We start from the raw sequence: 22,097 nt of genomic DNA on the forward strand, positions 1-22,097 counted from the left end.
GTGTATCTATTAAGCCTTGAGTGTACAGAGGCCTCCCTCCAGCCCGCAGCAGCAGCCTTCTGACTTCTCAGGTTTCCCCTTTGGGCCAATTGGACCTGGAGTTCAGAGTATGGCATCCATGATGTGGAGTCCAGGGACTGGAGTTTAGAGTCTGGGGTCTGTACAATAGAATCTAGATGTGTGTGTACACGTGCGCACGTGAACGTGTACGCATGCATGGGATCCTGGGGCTTGAATTCACTGGGCGCTGTCCCTGAGTTTTTATTTTTCTTTCCTCAAGGTTAGCGTTTTGCCACTTGAGCCATAGCCTCACTTCTGGCTTTTTGGTGGATTAACTAACTGGCCGTAAGAGCCTCGTGGATTTTATTTTTCTGCCTGGGTTGGCTTAGAACCCTGATCCTCAGATCGCAGCCTCCTGAACAGCCAGGATTACAGACGTGGAGTGTGTAATCCCAGTGTCTGGGGTTCCAAGCCGGGATCCGGTGAAGCCTCATGGAGGGTTTCTGGTCGGTGACGTGCATGTGGAGCCGAGCTCAGAGCGCAGGGCCGGAGCGTTGCGTTAGGGCTTTGTCTGGCCCTGGGACCGAGGTGGGGTCCGCGTGTAAACTCTGGGGTTCAACCCAACATCCCGGTGGGATCCGAGCTTGGCGCCGGAGTCCCAAGCCCTCCAAGTCTCCTCCTCCCACCACCCCCCCAAGTCCTCCTCAGACCACGCCCACCGATGGGCCCGCCCCCAGGCTCACGCCCCTCTCCTCCCTTCCGCCCCGCCCCCTCCCTCGTCCTGCCCCGCCCTCCTCCCAGACCCCCGCCCGCCCCGCCCCTCCCCCTCCCACGTCCTGGCCGCCCTCCTCCCAGGGCCCTCCCCCGCCCGCTCCTCCCCACCCTCCTCCCAGCCCCCTCTCCCCCGCACGCCCGGCCTCTCCCCTCCCTCTCTTTCCACGCCCCTCCCCTCTCCGGCCTCCGCCTCCGCCTCCTCCGCCCCTCCCCCGCGCCGCAGCGACAAGATGGCGGCGGGTGGCAGCGGCGGGCGCGCGTCGTGCCCGCCGGGGGTCGGCCCGGGCACGGGGGGCGGCCCCGGGCCGAGCGCCAACGCGGTGGCCCCGGCCCCCGGCAACGCCGCCGCCGCCGCCGCCGCTGCTGCCGCCGCCGCTGCCGCCGCCGCCGCCGCCGCCGCCGCGCTTCCCGGGCCCCCCGCGCCGTCCCCGCCGGGCCCCGGGGCGGACGCGCAGGCCGCGGGCGCCGAGCGCGAGGAGGCGGCGGGCCCGGGCGCGGGGGCCGCGCTGCTGCGCGAACCCGTGTACAACTGGCAAGCCACCAAGCCCACGGTGCAGGAGCGCTTCGCCTTCCTCTTCAACAACGAGGTGCTGTGCGACGTGCACTTCCTGGTGGGCAAGGGGCTCAGCTCGCAGCGCATCCCGGCGCACAGGTGGGCCGCCGCGGCCGCGCCCCGCCCCGCCGGCCCGCGCGGGAGCCCCGGGCCCGCTCCCCACCCCACTCCCCCCCCGGGCCCCGCGACCGTCCTCGGGCCCGCTCTCTCCCCCGGGCCCCGGGCCCATCCCCGGCCTCCCCACCCCGGCCTCCCCTCCCGGGCCCGCTCCCCCCTGCACCCCGCGCCCATCCCCGGCCTCCCCCCCCCCCGACCCTGCGCCCATCCCCGGGCCCGCTCCGCCTCACCCCAACCCTGCGCCCATCCTCGGGGCCGCTCCTCCTCGGGCCCTGCGCCCACCCCAGCCTCCCCCTCCCCGGACCCTACACCCTTTCCCGGCTTCCCCGCTCCGGGCCCTGCACCCATCCCTGGGGCCGCTCCCCCCCCCCCACTGACCCTGCACCCATCCCTGGTCTCCCCTCCCCGCACCCTGCACCCATCCCCTGCCTCCTCTACCCGGACCCTGTGCCCATCCTCGGCCTCCCCACCCTGGGCCTGTTCCTCCCTCCCCCCCCTCCCCCCGCCCATCCTTGGCCTCCCTGGACACTGTGGCCATCCCCACCCCCCCACCCTGTACCCATCCTCGTTCTCCCCTCCCCGGGCCCTGCACCCATTCCCAGCCTCCCCGCCTCAGGCCTTGCATCTGGGAGCCAGGGCCTTGTCCTCCAGCCTTGGCATCCTGAATCACTCCCCTATCTCCCTGAACCCCGGCGTCCCAAGCTCTGCCCTCTTGTCACAGGCCTGCAGGAGGGACTAGGCCCCACACCTTGGAACCTGCACTGGTCAACCCTGGGCCCTGTCCTCCCATTCTCCTGTCACCCATCCCCAGCCTCCCTGCCCTGGGACCCTGCACCCGAGAGCCATGGGCCTGCATACCTTGACCCTCACCAGGGATCCCTCCACCCTATACTGAGCCCTGCCCACCTCAGCCTAGGCCTGTACCCTTCATCCGACTCTGCCCGGGTTCTTTGCACCTGGGTCCCTGATACCTCATCCCGGGATTTTGTGCCCTTGGCTTGGGCCTGCACCAGGGATCCAATCTTTCCAGGCCCTGCCACCTTCTGTGCGTAGGACCCCTGTACCTGGGGCCCTCCTGGTCTAACCCTCCTCTAGTCCAGGCCCTGCACCCCTACATTCACCCCTGAAACTGGACTTGGGACCCTCTTTCCTGGCATCCTTTCTACCCAGCACTCTACCATCTAGCCCCTTTGCCCTTGTACCTGCCCCCTGGAGGCCTGGCCCCACCAGCCGCCTTTCACCTCTCTTCTGGCTCCTGGATCTCAGATCCTGTGTCCATACTGTTTTCCTGCCTGCCACCCTTCCAGCCTCGGGACCTGGCCAACTCCTGCTACATCCTCATATCCCTGACCAGAACCAAAGGATCCTTACCCTCCAGTGTCCATTATACCCTTCCTCCTCCTGGTCTGATCCCAACAACCGAGACCCCACTCTCTGTCTCCAGCTCCCAGACTCTCTCCTGGGTCCTCTCCACCCTGGGATGTGTTAGTCCGGGGTGCCCTCCCCAGATTCCCCCTGCCCATCCACTGGTCCCTCCTCATTTTGCTCTTGGGGGGGGGGGGCAGTCTCACCTGAGGTGTGGGGGAGGGGTATTGTTGCTGACTGGCCTGGAATGTCCCTGGCCTGCTGTTAAAGCCTACCCTTCCCTCTGACCTATGGCTTGCATTGTGCCTGTGCTCTGGAGACCCTCCTGTGGCTTCTTCCTTTGTATTCCTGTGTATCTGGGTCTTGTGGCTTTCGGGGGGATGGGGGGTGAACCTACCTATGGGGGGGGGAAATCCCTTAGGATGCTCTATCTGCACTGCAGCAGCCGTTCTGTTGTCCACAGGGCTTGGGCTCCTTCCCTGCCCCCCTTCACACCTTTCCTGTCCTCTAGAATTCCTGGTCTTGTGAAATGTGCCCTCCCTCCACACAGCTGGACCTCTTTGTGGTGGGTGAGGATTAGAGAGAGACTCAGGGTTTCAGTGTGAGGGACAGATGCCCCCCCCAACTGTCCTTGACACATGTAGGCTGTACATTTGAGGGGCCATTGTCTTGTTGGCAAAATGGGCACCTTAGAGGTGGTATGAGGACCCCTGGTGAGAAGCAGGGGAGGAGTGTGTTTGAGTTGGATGTGGAGAGGGGAGTGTAGGGCTCCAGGCTTCAGAGGAGTTTGGGCAGGTGGAAGCCACAGCAAAGCCAGGACTGAGTGAGGGAGCACTGTGGCTGGAGTGGTGGGATTGACTTTGCGATGTGATGTATTAAGAGGAGATGGAGGCTAGTGGCAAGAGAGCTCGCCTCGTATACATGAGGCCCTGGGTTCAATTCCCCAGCACCACATACAGGAAACGGCCAGAAGTGGTGCTGTGGCTCAAGTGGCAGAGTGCTAGCCTTGAGCAAAAGGAAGCCAGGGACAGTGCTCAGGCCCTGAGTCCAAGGCCCAGGACTGGCCAAAAAAAAAAAAAAAAAAAAAAAGAGGAGATAGAGGGGCTGGGTGGGGACGGCAGAAGTGGGGAGCAGAAGGTGCAGCTTCTCTAGGGAGCAGGCGCATTCTTGCAGTGATGTGAGAAGATAGCTGAGAAAAAAAGGAGGCAGAGACAGTATCAGAGCTACGAGCACTAGTGCTGGCATGGGAGAGGCAGGAAGTACCTCCCTGGAGCCCAGCAAGAGGTGTGTGGCCATGGTCTTGACTTCTGGCTGGAGTGTTATGACCAACAGCTGTAGGAAAGGTTTTAGATCTGTTACATAGCAATAGTAGGTTCACTGTGCCTCAGTTTACACACCTGTGACTGGGTGCTCCTGGCTCAAACTGGTAATCCTAGTTACTCAGGAGGCTGTAATCTGTGGATTGTGGTTCAAAGCCAGCCAGGAAAAAGCCTGTAACACTTTTTCCCCTCTGCCAACCAATTAACCTCCAGAAAGCCAGAAGATGGGCCCAGATCTTGTCCTCAGACAGGAGGGCATAATAAAATAGGAGACTTCTAAGGCTGGAGGTCACACCTATTATTGGGTCCACCTCTGTGGCTTAGCAGCTACCTGTGAAGAATGGTATGGAGAAGAGGGGATGGTACCTGCCTGTGGAAAGGCAGAGACCAGGTAGCCAAGGTCAGTATAGGTGATATCTGTGGGTATGGTAGCATATGTGGCCCCTAGTTGCATATGACAAGGTGACTCACCTGACACTTCACCCCAGTTTACTAAATGTTACTACTCCCTCCCCTCCCCCCTTCCTGGGAGCTATGGCTAGAACCTGATTTGGTGAAAAGGTCTTAGCAGTTAAAGTCATCAAGGTGAGAGCTCCTGGTTTGTCCAGGCGGGCCTTAGGTCCTGTAGCCACAGCCACCCATGGGAAGGCAGGTAGGGCCTCCATTGAGTCCAGGAGGGCAAGGGCCCCTCAGACCTGGCTCTGGGCCTCTGGGCTCCAGGAATAAATTCCTGTGGTTTTAATGGGTTTTGTTTTGTTTCTTTTTGCAGTGTTAGGGATGAAACTTGGGGCCTTGTTATATGCTAGACAAACAATGAATTCCTGTGGCTTTCAGCCATCTATGTGTGGTCATTTGTACCTGACAAACGGAGTGATAAGGAGAAAGCCGACATGCACATATGGGCTAGCTGGCTGGTCCTCTAGACTGAAGGTCACCAGAGACAAGGAGCATCTGAACATGTCCCAGTACAGAGGACACCCAGAAGGAATGATGGGGGGCTGGGAATATGGCCTAGTGGCAAGAGTGCTTGCCTCCTACACATGAAGCTCTTGGTTTGATTACCCAGCACCACTGTGGCTCAGGTGGCAGAGTGCTAGCCTTGAGTGGGAAGAAGCCAGGGACGGTGCTCAGGCCCTGAGTCCAAGGCCCAGGACTGGCAAAAAAAAAAACAACAAAAAACAGAAGGAATGATGGTTAAATGCCAGATAGGGCCTTGGAGGGAGGAGTTCTGGGGCAGGAAAGAAATTAGAAGAAAGACCAGTGATGTCAGAATAAAACAGTTTACTTTTCTTTTTTCTTTTTGCCAGTCCTGGGCCTTGGACTCAGGGCCTGAGCACTGTCCCTGACTTCTTTTTGCTCAAGGCTAGCACTCTACCACTTGAGCCACAGTGCCACTTCTGGCCACTTTCTATATATGTGGTGCTGGGGAATTGAACCCAGGGCTTCATGTATACGAGGCAAGCATTTTTGCCACTAGGCTATACTCCCAGCCCAACCTTGAAAAGCTTTGTTTGCCTGTACCTGGGTTGGAACTTGGCCTTGGAACTTGCTTGTTCCAGAGCCATGCCTCCAGACTGATTGTTTGCTGGTTTGTTGTGTACTTTACTACCTAAACTGGCTTTGAACAGTGATCCTCCAGGTTCTTAGCCTGCTGAGCCACCAGGACCCAACTCAATGTGGTCCTGATAACTGGGCAAATTCTCAAGTTGAAGGTCTTCATTTAAGTTTCTATGCAGTGTTGGTATGGGGAATTATCAAGCATGTTTGTTGGGTTTTAGCTTATTTAACCTAGCAGCTGTTTATAGAAACAATAATGCATACTCAAAGGACAGTTCCTATAGTCTAGTTTTGAGGTTGTTTTTTGTTGTTGTTGTTGTGGGGCTTAAACTTGGCCTCAGCCTTGTCTCTGAGCTTTTCCACTTAGGGCTCTACCACTTTGAGCCACAGTACCACTTCCAGTTTTCTGGTGATTAGAGTTAGAGGTAAGAGTGTCACAGACTTTCCTGCCTGGTCTGGCTTTGAAATCATGATCCTCAGATCTCAGCCTCCTGAGTAGCTGGGATTACAGGTGGGAGCCACCACTTGAGCCATACCTCCACTTTTGGCTCTCTACCTTTCTCTTTCTTTCTTTTTGGTGGCTAATTGGAGAAATGAATCTCAGGGACTTTCCAGCTCAAGCTGGCTGAAAATCATGACGCTCAGATCTCAGACTCCTGAGTAGCTAGAATTACAGGCATGAGGTTGGGAATGTGGCTTAGTGGTAGAGTGCTTGCTTAGTATGCAAAGCCCTGAGTTCGATTCCTCAGTACCACATACACAGAAAAAGCCAGAAGTGGTGCTGTGGCTCAAGTGGTAGAGTGCTAGCCTTGAGCAAAAGAAGCTCAGGGACAACAACCAGACTCCAAGTTCAAGTCCCAGGACTGGCAAAAAAAAAAAAATTACAAGCATGAGCCACTACTGCCTGGCCTGAACTTTTTTTCCCCCCCCCCCCCAAGGCTGGTGCTCTACCGCTTGTGCCACACCTCCACTTCCAGCTTTTGGTGGTTAATTGGAAATAAGTTTTATGGACTTTCCTGTCCCAGGTGGCTTTGAATTACGATCCTCAGCACTCAGCTTTCTGAGGAGCTAGAGTTACAGGAATGAGTCACCAGTGCCTAGCTAGAGGTTTCTTTCCCTTTTTGATGTCAGCTCTGCCATTCCAGTATTGAGACAGTGGATGTGATGCAATCAGATACAAACTGGCCTCTAACACTGTGTGGCTGCCCTCACATTCTGATGAGATGTGTAGTATTCCGATCTTCATTCCACTTCAGGAATTTCCTGCCCTTTGTGCTTCTCCTTTCACCTGTGGGTTGTTTATAAGTGTCTTATTGAAATGCCAGACACTGCAGCATTTCCCAGATGTCTTTCCATTATTGATTTCTTTCTTTTTTTAAAGTTATATAGTACTGAGGAATTAAACCCAGGGTCTCATGCGTACTAGGCAAGCACTGTACCAGTAAGCTACATTCCTAGCCTTATTGGTTTATTTCTTAGTTTCTTTCTTTCTTTTTTTTTTTTTTTTGCCAGTCCTGGGCCTTGGACTCAGGGCCTGAGCACTGTCCCTGGCTTCCTTTTGCTCAAGGCTAGCACTCTGCCACTTGAGCCACAGCGCCACTTCTGGCCATTTTCTGTATATGTGGTGCTGGGGAGTCGAACCCAGGGCTTCATGTATACGAAGCAAGCACTCTTGCCACTAGGCCATATTCCCAGCCCCCCCCCCCCTTTTTTTTCTTCTTTTTGTGTTGATACTAGGGCTTGAACTCTGGGTTTCTTTTTTTTTTTTTTTTCTTGCCAGTCCTGGGGCTTGGACTCAGGGCCTGAGCACTGTCCTTGGCTTCTTTTTGCTCAAGGCTACCCCTTTTGCTCTCCCTCTTGAGCCACAGTGCCACTTCCAGCTTTTTCTGTTTATTTGGTGCTGAGGAATTGAACCTAGGGCTTTATGCATGCTAGGCAAGTACTCTATCGCTAAGCCACATTCTGGCCCTGAACTCTGGGTTCCTTGCTCAGGTTTTTTGTGTTTTTATTTGGTACATGTTCTGTGGCTTCAATTCAGGTCCTGGGCACTGTCTCTTAGCTACTTCACTAAAGGCTGGAGTTCTGCCATTTGAGCCACAGCTCCACTTCTAACTTTTTGGTGGTTAATTGGAGATAAAGAGTCTCATGGACTTTCCTGCCCAGTCTGTCTTTGAACCATGATCTGTTTAGATCTCAGTCTCCTGAGTAGCTACAATTATAGGTGTGAGCCACAGGGCCTTTTTTAAATTGGACACATAATAATTGTACATACAGACTTGTGGGTATGGTGTGACATTTTGATACATATATACAGTGTAATTACAGAGTAGCTTGTTGATAACCTCAGTTATCCTGTCTCCCTGTTGGGGATGTTCAAAACCTGCATGTTTGGAAATAGGCAATAAGTGAATGACCTCCAATCACCTTGTGGTGCTCTGGAATGCCAGGATTTTTGCCTCTCCTCTCATGCCCATGTTGATTTCTAATTGGATTCCCTTTGTTTGGAGAGCTTTTTTTTTTTTTTTTTTTTTGCCAGGCTGGGGCCCTGGGGCTTGAACTCAGGGACTGGGCTCTATCCCTGAGCTGCTTTTGCTTAAGGCTAGCCCTCTACTACTTGAGCCACAGCACCACTTTGGACTTTTTTTATGTAGTACTGAGGAATTGAACCCAGGGCTTCATCCATGCTAGGCAAGCACTCTACCACTAAGCCACATTCCAAGGCCTGGAGAGCATACTTTTGATTTCAGCACTTCCAAGTTGATGGGAATGAATGGTCTTGAATGAGTTCTGTGCTGGGCTTCGACCTCTGTGTGCCTGAGAGGACCATGTTGGGCTGTTTAGTTGAGGTTTGTAGATGTCTTTGTGGTCGAGTTGGTGATGGCATCTTAGCTTTTCCACTCCTGTGCTGATTGTCCACCTGGTGACCTGTCAACCAAGAGTGGGCTGTGGAATCTCTTGCTGTGGCTGTGGGACTGTTTCTCCCTTCCTCAGCCTGTGTCTCATGGATTCTGAGTGTTATCTTGGTACATGGAACCTGTGTTCATGGTGAGCTACTACTCCCTTTTGGTAAGACTCCAGGTTTTATCGGGTCTGGTGGTACATGTCTATAATCCTGGCACTCAGGAGGCTGGGGCAGGATCAAGAGTTCTGGGCCGGCCAGGGCTACACAGCTATACTGTGTCTGAAAAAGAAAATGCTATTATGAAATGATAAATTGGCATAAACTATATTATACACAAACAGGCGGGAGAGGAGGTGATCATTGTGTGGTCTAGGGGGCTCCTGAGCACCAAGCTCTGTTCCTGTGGAGTTGGCACTAAGATGAGTTCCCCATCCCAAGGCTCCTTAAAGCCTGGCTTAGTGGTTTTCATAGATGATCTCGCCAGGTGAAGTCACCTGCTGTTTGTGTAGCTCAGGTCTTTAGTCTGGCTTTCCAAAGGTCCCTTGGAAGCTAATTGTGATTGCAGGAAGTATACACTTCTTAGGTGGGGCTTAGTGTTGTTTGACATGCTCACACGGGTGTGTCATTGCCCCACCATTCATCTCCATAGACTGGCTCTATGTAACCTTAACTTCCATCCCTCCCTGCCCCTGGAACTCCGGAATCCACTTCCTGTCTCGCTGATAGTCCATGTGTGTGATGGACCACACCATGGACGTCCATCCAGCTCGGCTCCTCCCACCTTGTGTCTGCCATGGGTCCTCTGTGATAGGCACATGTGTATGTGTGAGTCTTCTGAGGAGACCTGGGAGAGGCTGAAGTCCTGGCTGGGCTTTAAGGTGCTGAGGAGTGGGCCGGTGCTTGGGAGCAGGTGGTGGCTGGGACGTGGCCTGTGGTGGTGTGGTGGAGCCTCCTCCCCGTGTGGAGGATGGGCACTGCTCCAGAATGACCAGTGGGGCACAGTAGAGCGGTGGCTTGTGGGGTCCTGGCCCACAGCACTGCTAGCAACGTCGGGGTGGTGCGGCTCGGCAGCTGTGTCAGGACCCATGGCCCTATCCATCCCCACTCTGACTTCTGACTTTGGGCTTCTATTTATTTTTTGTTTTTGCTGGGCCTGGGGCTTGAATTCAGGGCTTAGACACTTAGATCTTTTCTTTTTAAGGCTAGTGCCCTACCTCTTGAACCATAGCACAACTAATGGCTTTTTAGGTAAATTGGAAATAAGAGTCTCGTGTCTCATGGATTTTTAGGCTAGCTTTGGACCATGATCCTCCTGAGTAGCTAGGCTTAACAGGTGTGAGCCACTGGTGCCTGACTGCTTTTGGCTTTGAACACCACTTGTGATAGGGTTTCCTGTGGATGACCCAGATGTGTGTGCTTGTGCGTGTGTGCCAGGCCGGGGGCTTGAACTCAAGGTCTGGGCTCAGTCCCTGAGCTCAAGGCTTTACCACTTTGAGCCACAGCTGTACTTCTGGTTTTCTGGTGGTTAATTGGAGATAAGAGTCTCACAGATTTTTCTGCCTGTGCTAGCTTCGAATCCGAGAACCTCAGATCTCAGCTTCCTGTGTAGCTAGGATTCCGGGTATGAGCCACCAGCCCCAGGCTGCTTCCAGCTTTTTGGTGGGTGGCTAATTGGAGATAAGAATCTCCTGGACTTTCCTGCCCAGTGCCCAGCCCAGCTGCCTTTTAAACAAGAAAAGACAGCATGCAAACTATTTCTGTCACAGAGTCGTGGGCTAGCAAAGTGCTGGGCCAGGGAGCTGACTGCAGTGATGAGCAGTTGTGGTGCCCTGCCCCCCACGGGTGGGAACAGGAGCTACGGGCTCTAGGGCCCCTTTACAGATACAACAGCCCCCGCCTGCAGCCTGGGGCTCAGTGTGCCCTGGGCTCTGCCTAGTGTCCCCCACTTTCTCTTTTTCCTCCATGGTTCATATTCACGTCTGCCTCATTTAGTTCGTTCCTCTGCAGAGGCCTGGGCACTGGTGCTCAACATGTTTCAGGATGTTGTGTCTTACCTGGCCTCAGTCTCTGGCCCTGGGGGTGGGGGTGGGGCCGGGAGTGAAGAGGAGAGGGTCAGGGACCAGCAGGGTGTGACCTGGGAGCAGAAGAATGAGAGGGAAGGAGGTCCCCCCTCCTTTGGGTGGGAGTCTGTCTGTCATAGTAGAGACCTTGGGAGGAGGGGACATATAGGCCTTGAAGCCCCAAGGGACAGACTGCAGTGAGGAGGCCAATAAATTAGCAAAAAGTGGGATGTGGAGCTGTGACTCGAGTCATGGAACACCAGCATTGAGCTTCTGGGAGAGCTGAACAAGAAGGATAGGAATGGGCAAGCAAACCAGTGAATGGGGGAGGAAGGGAGGGGAGGAGCAAGTAAAAGAGTGGATGAGTGAAACGGGAAAGGAGGCAGAGAATTAATGAGTGGGGGTGAGATAGAAAAAGAAAGTCAGGGGGCTGGGAATGTGACTTAGCAGTAGAGTGCTTGCCTAGCATGCATGAAGCCCTGGGTTCAATTCCTCAGTACCATAGAAACAGAATAGGCAGGAGTGCTAGCTTTGGCAAAAGAAGCTCAGGGACAGTGCTCAGGCCCTGAGTTCAAGCCCTGGGACTGGCAAACAGCAATAAAAGACTTAATGAGTGAATAAGTAGTCGATGGTGGCGGGGGTGATGGACACAGGGATGCAGTAGTACCTTTGCATGTACCCCTGTTCTGCTGTGCTGGCCCCTCTTGTCACATCCCCCCTTCCAGAAGCATCCACTTCAGCTAACTGTGGGCAGGCGTTGGCTGAGGCAGAGTCCTCCAGAGGAGGCTGTGACCAGGGACACTGCCCTTGGCTGCCTCGGACTACCAGCAAGGCTCACAAGGGTCTTCTCTTCTGCCTCAGGTTTGTGCTGGCTGTGGGCAGTGCCGTCTTCGATGCCATGTTCAACGGCGGCATGGCCACCACCTCCACCGAGATCGAGCTGCCTGATGTGGAGCCGGCTGCCTTCCTGGCTCTGCTCAAGTAAGCTTCCAGATCTTTCTGACCATGAGGTTGGACTAGTCAGAAGACACAACTCTGGAGCCTATAGCTCGATGGAAAGCTCTAGAGTGCCCCTAGAGGGGAGGGGTTGGTCAGCTTCCAGACCCACCTCTTAAGATTCCTCAATTTGGGACTGGGATTGTGGCTTAGTGGTAGAGGGCTTGCCTAGCATGCATGAAGCCCTGGGTTCCATTCCTCATTCATTTTTATTTATTTATTTTTTTTTGGCCAGTCCTGGAGCTTGAACTCAGGGCCTGAGCACTGTCCCTGGCTTCTTTTTGCTCAAGGCTAGCACTCTACCACTTGAGCCACAGCACCACTTCTGGCCTTTTCTATATATGTGGTGCTGAAGAATCAAACCCAGGGCTTCATGTATATGAGGCAGGCACTCTACCACTAGGTCATATTCCCAGCCCTCAGTTCATTTTTTTAGTGGTACTTGGTTTTGAACTCTGTGCTTTTTAGGCTGCTGCTCTACCACTTGAGCCATACCTCCAGTCTTGTTTTGTGTGTTTGCTGCTATCAGTGTCAGGGTCAGTACTAGGGATTGAATTGAGGGCCTGAGTACTGTCCGTTAGGCTTTTTTGCTTGAGACTAGGACTCTACCACTTGAGCCCCAGCTCCCTTCTGGCTTTTTGGTGGTTAACTGGAAATAAGCATCTCAGACTTTCCTGCCCAGTCTGGCTTTGAACCTGAGTCTTCAGATCTCAAGCCTCTTGAGTAGCTAGGATTACAGATATGAGCCAGTGGTGCCCAACTGCATTGCAGCCTTGTTTTTTTTGCTGGTTGTCTTGGAGATGAAGTCTAGTAGCCTTTCTGCCCAGGATGGCCTTCTGAGGTAGCTGGGATTACAGGTGGGAACCATCAGCACCTGCCTTATTTATTTGTTGTGGTGAGTACACTGTCCACTGCTCACCATTCTGCTCCCTTCCCCACCATAGTTAAATACTGGGGGACTCAGTTTTGGACATGTGTGTGGCCAACGCCCTTGTCCTCCACATTTGTTCCAGGGTGAATTGTATGCTCGGTTATACGACCCATTACTTCTATCCAGTTTCTGAACATCCCATCACCCTGAAAGGAAACCCCATCCTCATGCAATCACCCCACTCTCCCCCTTGCCCCCAAGTCCCTGACCTCTCAGACGTGGGCTCTGCTTGTTCTAGGTGTTTCCCGTCAGTGGGGCTGCACACAGTGGGACCGTGTGTGTGTGTGTGTGTTTCAGTCACTGCCCATGAGACCGTGTGTGTGTGTGTGTGTGTGTGTGTGTGTGTTTCAGTCACTGCCCATGATGTCATCAAGGTCCCTCCACCCTGGAGCGCCCTCTGTCAGCGCCCTGTCCTGTTTGTGGCTGTAATGCTCTGGTGTGCTCTGTGATGGGCACTGACTGGGCCTGCCCCTTGATTGTTGTATGTTGGACTGCAGTGGGTGTTCATGGAGAATTTTTTTCTTTTTTTTCTTTGCTGGTCCTGGGGCTTGAACTCAGGACCTGGGTGCTGTCTCTGACTGCTTTTGTGCTCAAGGCTAGCGCTCTACCATTTCTGTTTTTTTCTAAGTAGTTTGTTAGAGATAAGAGTCTCATGGACTTTTCAGACCAGGCTGGCTTTGTTTTCTGTTTTGTTTTGTGCCAGTCCTAGGGCTTGAACTCAGGGCCTGAGCACTGTCCCTGTCCTCTTTTTGCTGAAGGCTAGCACTCTACCACTTAAGCCACAGTGCCACTTCCCGCTTTTTCTATATATGTGGTGCTGAGGAATGGAACCCAGGCCTTCATGTATATGAGGCAAGCACTCTACCACTAGGCCATATTCCCAACCCCCAGGCTGGCTTTGAACTGTGATCCTCAGATCTCAGCCTCCTGAGTCTAGGACTATAGGTATGAGCCACTGGTACCAGCTTTCATGTAGAATTTGTGTGTGGCCATGAGCTTTTCCGCTTTCATGGAAAGGGATTTAGAATTCATACATTCTGTTATGTCATAGTAGGTAGGAAGGACACACTTGTGTTTTGTTTTTGTATTGGTCCTGGGGCTTGAACTTAGGGCCCAGGCACTGTCCCTGAGCTTTTTTGCTCAAAGCTAGCCCTCTACCACTTGAGCCACAGCTCCACTTCAGGCTTTTTGATGGTTAATTGGATATAAAAGTCTCGAGGATTTCCCTTCCCTGGGCTGGCTTTGAACCTTAGTCCTCAGATCTCGGTCTCCTGAGTGGCTAGGATGACAGGCTGAGTCGCTTTGGAAGGCCACCCTCCCTGGAAGAACAGTCTTGATGATGCCATGGCACCTCCTCCCCAGCCTTCCTGCTCCTGCCCCCATGGCTCGCCGTTTACATGGGCTTCTGTTTCCCAGTCAGCCCCAGTGCTGCCCATGCTCAGTGTGCTAGGCACAGAGGGTGGTGGTGATCGCCATGGCACTGGGGCGCAGCTTGCCTGGTGGGGTTCTGTTATCCACTCAGGAATGAGGGGAGGCTAGGCATTGGTATCCTGTAAGCCTAGCTACTTAGGGTGTTGAGATCTGAGGATCATGGTTCAAAGCCAGCCTGGTCAGGAAAGGCTGTGAGACTCTTATCTCCAGTTAGCCATCAGAACACCAGAAGTGGCACTGTGGCTTAAAGTGGTAGAGTGCTAGCCTTCGGCCAAAGGCTCAGGAATAGGACTGAGGACCTGAGTTCAAGACCTAGAACCAACAACAAAAAAATGTGCAGGGAGGTAAGCGAGGTTCTGTGGGGGATCTCTGCAGGCCCCAGGGAGCAGTGTGCCCACCCGCCCCTCCTGTTATCCCCTGCTGTGTAGACATGGTTCTGGGGCATGGGGTGGAGCGCATCTATGCATGGATTCAGCCTCATGGGTGACAGCCTACACTAGACTGTGACTCAGGTCAGAGGCACCAACATGTTTATGGATTTTTCTTTTTTTTTATTCTTTTTGTAAAATTGTCAAAGTGATGTACAGAGAGGTTACAGTTTCATACGTTAGGCCTTGGGTACATTTCTTGTACTGTTTGTTACCTCCTCCCTCATTCCCCTACCCCTGTGGATTTTTTTTCTGAAGGGTGAGGTGGGTGGTTGTCTCCCTCTAGCTGGAGGGTCACCAGGGACCACCTGCTGCACAGCTCTCCTGTCCCCCACTCAGGTTCCTGTACTCAGACGAAGTGCAGATTGGGCCTGAGACAGTCATGACCACGCTGTACACAGCCAAGAAGTACGCGGTGCCTGCACTCGAGGCACACTGTGTGGAGTTCCTCAAGAAGAACTTGCGGGCCGACAATGCATTTATGCTGCTCACGCAGGTGGGGAATGGTTGTCACGTTCCACTGGCTCTGGGGAAGGCATTACAGTGCACAGGCATCGCTGCAACGCCCCTTCTCCTCCCAGGACAAGTTTCTACACCAGTCTGTCCACAGTCTGTCTCCTGGCTGCCCAGTGGGTTTGTCTTGGCACTGGGAAATGGCAGGATGGCAGGAAGTGGCTGAGGGTCACAGGGGCTCAGATATTTTCAGGTGGACCAGGCAGATCAGGAGCAGGGACAGCAAACAGGTAGCACATGGGAGCTGCCAGCTCCTGGTCTGGCAAGCAGAGGAGGATGGGACCTACTGCCCAAGTTCCCTGCTCAGGATGCCCTGGGGACAAGGCTTTGTGACTGTGACTTGAGATTTGAGTAGGTTATTCTTTATGATGATGGTGATGATGATGATGTGACCAGGGGCGTGAACATGGCCTGGGTATTCCTTTGAGCTTTTTTTTTTTTCCAGTCCTGGGGCTTGAACTCAGCACTTGGGCACCCAAGCTTCTTTTGCTCAAGGCTAGCACTCTACCACTTGAGCCACAGCGCCACCTCTGGCTTTTTCTGTGTATGTGGTGCTGAGGAATCGAACCCATGGCTTCATGCATGCTAGGCAAGCACTCTACCACTAGGTCACATTCCCAGCCCCATTCCCTTGAGCTTTTGTGTTCAGGGCTAGTACTCTACCATTTGAGCCGCAAGTCCACTCTGGCTTTTGGGTGGTTAATGGAGATGTGAGTCTCATGGGTTTTCCTTCGCAGGCCAAGCTTCGTACTGGGATCCTCAGATTTCATCCTCCTGTGTAACTAGGATAATGGGCATGAGCCACTAGTGCCCATCTTATTTTGTTTTTCTGAGATAAGGTCTCACTACATTGCCCAGGCTGATCTATAACTCCCAGGCTCCAGAGATCTCACCTCCTGTTGTCACCATGCCTGACTGGTAGCAGGGTGGCAGAGCCATTGTGGTCCTGTCCCACCAGTGCTAATGTCTCCCACGTCTCTCCAGGCGCGGCTCTTTGATGAGCCGCAGCTGGCCAGCCTGTGCTTGGAGAACATTGACAAGAACACGGCTGACGCCATCACCGCAGAGGGCTTCACCGACATTGACCTAGGTGAGTGCTAGGCTTGAGCCCCGGGAACAGGCACCTACCTTCTAGGGTGAGGACGACTTGGGGTGATTACAGACTCAGTGGTGCTTGGCGGTGACAGGCGTGGCCGGGCCAAGTACAGATGCTCTTGCCTTTGGTCTCCGCAGTCTCTCCTGGGAGACCCCTGGTCCTTAGTGTGGAGTGCATGCATGGAGTTTACTTGCAAAGGGCTGAGTGGACCCTGCTTTGGGCATTGTGTGCTAGTGGTTTCTGTCACCATCAAGGGGAGGTGTGGTCAAGTATGGATAAAGTTTTATTGGCAAACCTGGGCAGATGGCTGAAGTCAGCTCATCAGCTGTGGCCGGTGTGCACACGTGGCTGCATACAGCCTGACAGGGCTGCTGGATGCGTGAGTTCACAGCCTACTCCCACCCACAGACACGCTGGTGGCTGTGCTGGAGCGCGACACGCTGGGTATCCGGGAAGTGCGGTTGTTCAATGCGGTGGTCCGTTGGTCTGAGGCGGAGTGTCAGCGGCAGCAGCTACAGGTGACACCAGAGAACAAGCGGAAGGTGCTGGGCAAAGCCCTGGGCCTCATCCGCTTCCCACTGATGACCATAGAGGAGTTTGCAGCAGGTAACTTGTTCAGGGCCAGGGCCCCTGTCCCAGTGGCCTGCCCTCGTCCACTATAACAATAACTGTTGTCGTTACTGTGAGAAAGCTGGGAGAACATATAAAGATGGTGAATGCAACTCATCGATCTGTTCGTTCACCTTGTGGTGTTTCCATTTTCTCCCATTCCGTCCACTGGCCACACTGTGTACAAGGACTGTCCGCTCCCTGCTTCTGCATGTCCTTGTGCCAGTGTTTTGGGGATGCTGGCTCATGAGATGGGGTTTCTGCATCTCGGGCTGAGGCTCAGGCCTTAGCCTCCTAACAAGGCCCCAGGCCAGGACCTGTACTGGGCCAGCAGTTGAACTACTGTAGGGTGATGGGAAAGGGGGACCAGGGGAGGACAGGACACTCCACACTCATGACTGACGTTCCTGGGGACACCCATGTCCAGGGTTGTGTGGCACTGGCCCAGGCCTGGGAGGTTCCAGAAGGGGCTTTGTGGTGCATCCTTGTGGTGGGTACAGAATTGCTCTCCCTCCTCTCCTGGTTCCTGCAGTGCTGCTCTTGCCTGATTTAGAGTTGCCAGATTTAGCAAACAGCATGATGACTACTTTTCTAGTACAAGTTTCTCCCACACTCCCACACATACTACTTATCCAAAAAAAAAAAAAAATCATTCTCATCGATCCGAAGCTGATTCATCCAGCTGACCTCAATTTCCTCTGGGAACCCTCTTGGCTCTGGTGTGGGCGAGTGGCTCCCTGGAGTCTGTGTTTCTCAGGTGTCACAGATGGCCCCACAGGATCTTTGGTGGTCCGAGTTGAAGGAGACCGGCCTGCAGTCTGGGTCAGTGGCCCAGCTGAAGGGTCTGGGCCCTCTACGGTCCATGATGAGTCCTGGGTGTGCAAGCAGACTCCTGAGCTCTGCAACTGCTCCTGTATCATCCCAGCGCTCTGTAGTTTTTAAGGACAAGGCTCCTATTGGGGAGCTGTGGCTCCAGCAAAGGGTACAGGACATTACAGAGTGTCATGTGGACTCTGAATCCAGCCTCTGGCCACAGGCCTGCCCCCACCCGCCCCTTCCCCCCACATCTCCTGGGGGACTCTCAAGCCCTGATGCTAGTTTTAAACCTGAGGGAGATGCCCTATCCTCACCTCAAAGGCAATGGAAGGAAGAGTGATGTCGCCCACTTCCCTGTCATCTCACAGTGCTGCTCCTGGGTCCCTTTCCCTTCTCCATGTTCAGCCTTCGAGCCAGGGGCCCCGGTGGCTGTGTTGGTCATGGGAGCAGCCAGGTCCCATGGTGGATGATCCTGTGCACGGCCAGGCCAGGCACAGCCTTCGCCCACTCTGACCTGAGGCTGTTCTTGCCGTGGGGGCTGTAGGATCTGAGGGCTTCAGGGCCCTACGCCACAGGGAATACCCCCAAATTTCAGGACAGGTAGATGGCATGGTGGTGGGTGTATCAGGAAGGAGTTCCTGGTGCATCCCCCATGTGCAGGGCTCAGCCTGGCCTTGCGCTGCCCCTTTGCATGCAGGCCCCGCACAGTCAGGCATCCTGGTGGACCGAGAGGTGGTCAGCCTCTTCCTGCACTTCACCGTCAACCCCAAGCCCCGTGTGGAGTTCATTGACCGGCCACGCTGCTGCCTGAGGGGCAAGGAGTGCAGCATCAACCGCTTCCAGCAGGTGGAGAGCCGCTGGGGCTACAGCGGAACCAGCGACCGGATCAGGTGTGGGCAAAGGAGCTGGCAGACCACACGGCCCTAGGTGGGGCTTAGGAGGGCTCAGGGGTGGGGGGCTTCCTGGGAGATAGATCTCTGCGCATCCTGGAGATCCAGGCTGCCCAAGGGTTCCTCCCACTCCCCACCTAGATCCCGTCTTGTCTTTTCTGTTCGGCCCACATCTGGCCGCTTGCCTTGTTCATCCCGACAGGGTCAGCAAGTGTCCACCCCTTCCACAGGTTCTCCGTCAACAAGCGTATCTTTGTGGTGGGCTTCGGGCTCTATGGATCCATCCACGGACCCACCGACTACCAAGTGAACATCCAGGTACGTGCCAGCCCCGCCCCACCCGCCGCAGCTCCCACTCTCTCCCCACCCAGCCCTGGGAGCCCAGGCATGCCCGCCCCAGGTCCTGTCCATACCCGTCCCCCCACATGGCTGGAGGAATGGTCCCCGGCCTCCTCCCAGCCTCAGGAGCTAAGCAGCCTCCCTGCCCCCAGATCATCCACACTGACAGCAACACGGTCCTGGGCCAGAACGACACTGGCTTTAGCTGCGATGGCTCCGCCAGCACCTTCCGCGTCATGTTCAAGGAGCCTGTGGAGGTACTGCCCAACGTCAGCTACACGGCCTGTGCCACGCTGAAGGTTTGTGTGCCCGTGGCTCTGGGCCATGGCTCCGGCTAGCCGGCTGGATTAACATCTGTCCTGAGGCCCCCTCCCCCCTGCACATCCTCCCATTCAGCGGGGCCCTGCCATCCCTGCCCCGGCTGGGCCCTCACTGTCCAGGCCCTTCCCCTGCCAGGACCCTGGGGGGTCCTGACCTCACTGTCTCCTGCCTCATCCAGGGTCCAGACTCCCACTACGGCACCAAAGGCCTGCGCAAGGTGACCCACGAGTCGCCCACCACAGGGGCCAAGACGTGCTTCACCTTCTGCTACGCGGCTGGGAACAACAATGGCACCTCTGTGGAGGACGGTCAGATTCCAGAAGTCATCTTCTACACCTAAGCCCCCCTCCCCCCCCCCCGCCAGGCCCTGAGGACATCACTTAGGTCACCCTTGCCAGGTCCTGTCCATGGAGAATGGTGAGGCTTTGATGTCATTTCCCACCCACAACGTGCCCCCAGCCACGCCCACACCCGCCACCTTCCTCTGCATCTTAGAAGGGGTGTCCCTGTGTCCACACAGGTGACAAGTGTGGCTGCTTGTTCAGGCACTGGGAGGTACCTGCTACAAGCTGGGGCCCTGCCAAGACAATCCCACAGCCTCAGGGGGCAGGGCTGTGCGTGGCCACGCCCTCCCCCGCCCAGGGTCCCGCCAAGCAGGGCCCTCTGCCCATGGTTGGGACAGTGGTTGGGCAGGCTGCCAGCTCCTGTTTGTCTTGTTTAACTGCACATTGCAATGCATTCAGATCCCCATTTCTCTGCTCAGCCAGCACCAGGGCAAGGAGCTTCTAGAGCCATTGATCTGGGTCTCATGGGCTTGGCCCCCAGTGTACCTGAGGCCACCTTGACCCCTGGCCTAACTAGGTGTCCCTACCTCCAGGATGCCAGCCTGAATCCTGGGAGGACTCAGTGAGGGGTGAGTGCCTGTGCTGTCCCTGAAGGGCAGCTCCTGGTCCTAGTGGCAAAAGGCTTGTCTCTGTGTGCCACCAGTGGACCAACTGAAGGCTGTCACCCCCAGCCTCTCAGGAAGGCCCTGCCTGTGCCTGAGGGACAGTGCTGCTACAGGTTGGGCTCCAGCTAGATGCAGCACCACCCCAGCTGGCCAGATGTGGGGCCAGGGTTGCCACCCACTGCCCCCCTACTACATACTGCAGCCCAGGCAGCCACCATGCACCCTGTCCAGAGGTGCTGGACCATGCAGCTCCTGGCCCCATCCCCACCCATGTTCCCACCCCAGTGATTCCTTCTGTAACCCATATCCCCCCAAAGCCATGGGAGGGGTGCCCTCCTCCACACCAGTCCCCAAATGATTTTTCTAAGTAAAGGAAAGAAAAGCACCTGCGTAGACCTCCTGTGTGCTGCTTTGCGCCGGCACAGCTGGCGCCACGTCCCTGGCATGTGTCCCAGGGCTGGGCTGCCCCGGAGAAATTTGAAATCTTCATAGCAGAAGGACTCAGGGTTTCAAGGCACTATCTGGGAAAAAGAAAACTAGAACTGGGTGCAGTGGCAGGAAGCCTGAAGTTCAAGACCAACCTATATGCTACATGAAGACCCTGTCCTGAAAATACAAGACAGAGGAGAAAAAAAATCTTAAAAGCAATAACTGTTACCAAATTAGAATTGTGTCCTTCAAAACAAAAAAAAAGGATGATGGTAGAGTTTGATTTAATTCTATAGTAATTAGATCAGGTGGAAGCCGCTCAGTGAGAAGGCGAGGACTGCTGTATTTGGTTTGGCATTCACCCCACAGGTGCAGAGGAAACCATCACAGGAGACACTGCTGGGAGGGGTAGCTACGAACCTGGAGGTGGTCACGCAGGCCCACTGTGTTCCTGGACTAGTAAGACTGCTACATGTGTGGCAGGAAGTAAAGCCCTCAACTGTCTACCAGGAGACACCTTCACATAGACACAGGCAAAGGAGAAACCATATGAAAACTAGCATACTTGGATTATGCTAAAATTTGAGAATCCTGCTAGAGAACTGAGAACTTATGTTCAGATCAGAAAAGAAAGGGCTTGGCTGGGAATGTGGTTTAGCAGTGAAGTGCTTGCCCAGCATGCATGAAGCCCTAGGTTCGACTCTTCAGTACCACATAAATAGAGAAAGCCAGAAGTGGCGCTGTGGCTCAAGTGGTAGAGTGCTAGCCTTGAGCAAAAGAAGCTCAGGAACAGTGCTCAGGCCCTGAGTTCAAGCCCCACACCAACAAAGAAGAAAGGGCTCAGTGGTAGAGCATTTGCCTAGCGTGTGTGAGGCTCCGGGTTCTATTCTCAACACAGGAGGGAAGGAGAAGGGAAAAATAAAGTTGGCTCAGGCTGGGAATATGCCTGGCAGTAGAGTGCTTGCCTCATATACATGAAGCCCTGGGTTCGATTCCTCACATATATAGAAAAAGCCAGAAGTGGTGCTGTGGCTCAAGTGGTAGAGTGCTAGCCTTGAGCAAAAAGAAGCCAGGGACACTGCTCAGGCCCTCAGTTCAAGCCTCAGGACTGGCAAAAAAAAAAAAAAAGTTGGCTCAAAGCAATGATGGAAGCTTGCATCTTAAGAAATCAGAAAATTAAGCTAGGAGTGGTGGCACAGGCCTGTAATCCTAGCACTGGGGGAGGCTGATGCAAGGTGATTGTAAATTTGAGGGGACAAAGTGGGGAACCCCCCCAGCAAATTCAGCACCCCAAAGAGAAATAATAAAAATGCAAAAATGAAACAGAAGACATGAAACTATGGAAAGAAAATATCACCACAGATGTACAGACATTCAGTGTGACAAAAGGCTTCAGTTTCTAATCAGAATGAAGGCTGTTCATGGCCAGCCATAAATAGCTGGTAGAATAATAGTAATTAAGCAGGGGGTGGGGCACGGAGGGGCATCAGGGTCCCTACAGAAACCACATACTTACCTAAGGTGTGGAGGCTGATCTGAAGGGTCTGCCTTGGAGAACAGAAAGCACGCTCTCCTAGGAGCTGAGGCTCGCAGTGCTAAGCATGGCCCTGGAGCGGTGCTGAGCTAGCACTGGGCAGGTTGCAGGGAAAGCAGCAGCTAGGGAGCTAAAACCTGGTCAGGTTTTCTTCCTGGGACTTGTCCT

The 22,097-nt window shown here is 54.5% G+C and overlaps 1 protein-coding gene across 1 annotated transcript; it reads left to right on the forward strand.

Moving 5' to 3' along the window:
• The first annotated feature begins 1,004 nt into the window (after positions 1–1,004).
• On the forward strand, positions 1,005–20,351 carry Btbd2 (BTB domain containing 2). The gene is made up of 9 exons (XM_048341714.1): positions 1,005–1,426; positions 11,509–11,628; positions 14,773–14,929; positions 15,931–16,036; positions 16,451–16,648; positions 18,165–18,357; positions 18,588–18,675; positions 18,849–18,995; positions 19,196–20,351. The coding sequence occupies exons 1-9, from the start codon at positions 1,005–1,007 to the stop codon at positions 19,355–19,357; spliced, it is 1,593 nt and encodes a 530-aa protein (XP_048197671.1). The 3' UTR covers positions 19,358–20,351.
• The last annotated feature ends 1,746 nt before the right edge of the window (positions 20,352–22,097 follow it).

Source organism: Perognathus longimembris, chromosome 3, assembly GCF_023159225.1.
Source record: "Perognathus longimembris pacificus isolate PPM17 chromosome 3, ASM2315922v1, whole genome shotgun sequence".
Taxonomy (NCBI): domain Eukaryota; kingdom Metazoa; phylum Chordata; class Mammalia; order Rodentia; family Heteromyidae; genus Perognathus; species Perognathus longimembris.

Coding starts and splice junctions, on each gene's coding strand:
- Btbd2 (XM_048341714.1), top strand. CDS start 1,005: ATGGCGGCGGGTGGCAGCGGCGGGCGCGCGTCGTGCCCGCCGGGGGTC. Junction 16,649..18,164: donor CATAGAGGAGTTTGCAGCAG/GTAACTTGTTCA, acceptor CTTTGCATGCAG/GCCCCGCACAGTCAGGCATC. Junction 18,676..18,848: donor ACTACCAAGTGAACATCCAG/GTACGTGCCAGC, acceptor CCCTGCCCCCAG/ATCATCCACACTGACAGCAA.